The following is a 1,699-nucleotide window of genomic DNA, read 5'->3' as shown; positions in this document are numbered from 1 at the left end:
TCGCGGCGCTGTGACGTATGCGGCCGACAAATTCGACCTTCGGAGGACCCGTCCTGCCGTTTTGGACACAGCCTTTATAAAAAAATTGCCATCTTTTATCATATTGATGACATTTTCTTACTTTCTTTTTTCTCTCTTCTTCCTCAATTGTCTTTGACATGTAACATGTAAATATTTATTTAGTACAGCGTAGAGATTATAATTTCAGAGGAACCACTTTGAAAATAGCCAAAATGTGTTTTCAAATGCATTTCAGTAAATAATCAATCATCCAAAATAGTGTGTGTTGTATTGTGGCAAGAATACTGTTGATTAAATTAATAAAATTACTAAAATGTCACATTACATTCAGGACTGGAGAACCTGCAGTATCAAGTTTGATACACAGATTTTAACACGGTTTAACTGTACTATTAAAAAATATTTTTAAGTAATTATGCATCGTTTCAACACAGAAAATATTTATTAAAAAATATAAACAATATTGATGTTATTCTTACCATAACTTCTCCAAAATTAGCAAAAGTTTTCCTGATAAAAATGTGTGGATGGCCTCATGTCAGCAGACATTTTGAAAAGGCAGAAAAAATAAGAAGTTCCACTTCCTGCAGTACATTGTTAATCCACTAGAGGGCAGAATACAAGTCTCACATGATAAACAACAGGTTTTTGAGGAAAATATTGATCACATTGATAAAATATAGGTCGTAGAATCCTGCGAAGCAAATATGATACAAATGGTGATATAGTTCAGTCAACACTTTCAGCACTGAGGAGGTCCAGTCTGAGGACGAGCTCCTAAAAACCCTGTCACACTGTACAACTCATGCCAACTTATGAACATTTTAAAGACGTCTAGATTGAAGATGGAATTGAAAAAATCAACAGGAAGGTTTTTTTTCAGCATGTACATAATGTAATTCAAACAAATTGATCAAATGTATAATGTTTATTAGCAATTTAGACATAAAAATGTTTAATAAGTTGGCATAAGTTGTGTGACAGGGCCTGTAGGAGCAGGAGTGGATGAGGTGTTCTCTGACCTGCTGAAGGCTCAGGATGTGTGGGGCTGTCATGGTTGGACCGACTCAGCCCTCTGAGTAAAATCATCCTGATGTAAAGGATGTCTGTGTTTCTGTGGCTTGTTTTTGTTTTCAGACGTGGAATACGTTTGGATCTTAGATCTTGTGATCTTTGTGTTGTCTTGTCGTAACTCTTCTAGAGAAGAAAATCAAACATTTCGGGAGACCATGGCTGCTCTGGAAAGACATCCACGTGTCAAAGGCCTGTCCTTCAACTCTTTCCTCATCCTTCCTTTCCAAAGGATCACAAAGCTGAAGCTGCTTGTACAGGTGAGTCTGTCAGTGTCAATCAGAACTCAGGCAATTCAGTCTAGTAATCTAAGATATTGTAAGTGGTGCAAATAGAAAAATAAAATGCTAAACTATAGTACTACGCCACTGATTAGGATTTTGTTTCACCAATCCTTTTTTTCCTGTTTATTCTCGTGCAGAACATCCTGAAAAAAACAGAGAAGACTTCAAATTCAGAGCGGGAGGCGAATGCCATAAAAGCCTACAAACAGCTGGAGCAGGTGTGTTATTTTATTAAAGCTGTGTTATTTCCAGGCACATTGGGCCTCATGCAGGAACATGTTCGTATTTTTATCCTAAATTTCTCTTACTTTTGTTCGTACAAA

The 1,699-nt window shown here is 36.6% G+C and overlaps 1 protein-coding gene across 1 annotated transcript in view; it reads left to right on the top strand.

The window, feature by feature from the left end:
• Window positions 1–1,699, top strand: part of ngef (neuronal guanine nucleotide exchange factor) — a gene marked incomplete at its 5' end in the record, with an annotated part of 19,063 nt that overhangs the window by 2,071 nt on the left and 15,293 nt on the right. The window contains 2 exon segments of the mRNA XM_014021217.1: window positions 1,223–1,352; window positions 1,514–1,594. Coding sequence (XP_013876671.1) covers window positions 1,223–1,352; window positions 1,514–1,594 — 211 coding nt within the window.

This window comes from Austrofundulus limnaeus, unplaced genomic scaffold (genome assembly GCF_001266775.1).
Source record: "Austrofundulus limnaeus strain Quisiro unplaced genomic scaffold, Austrofundulus_limnaeus-1.0 Scaffold282, whole genome shotgun sequence".
Lineage (NCBI taxonomy): Eukaryota > Metazoa > Chordata > Actinopteri > Cyprinodontiformes > Rivulidae > Austrofundulus > Austrofundulus limnaeus.
Note: the sequence above shows the minus strand (reverse complement) of the source record. Positions and strands in the feature narration are given on the sequence as shown.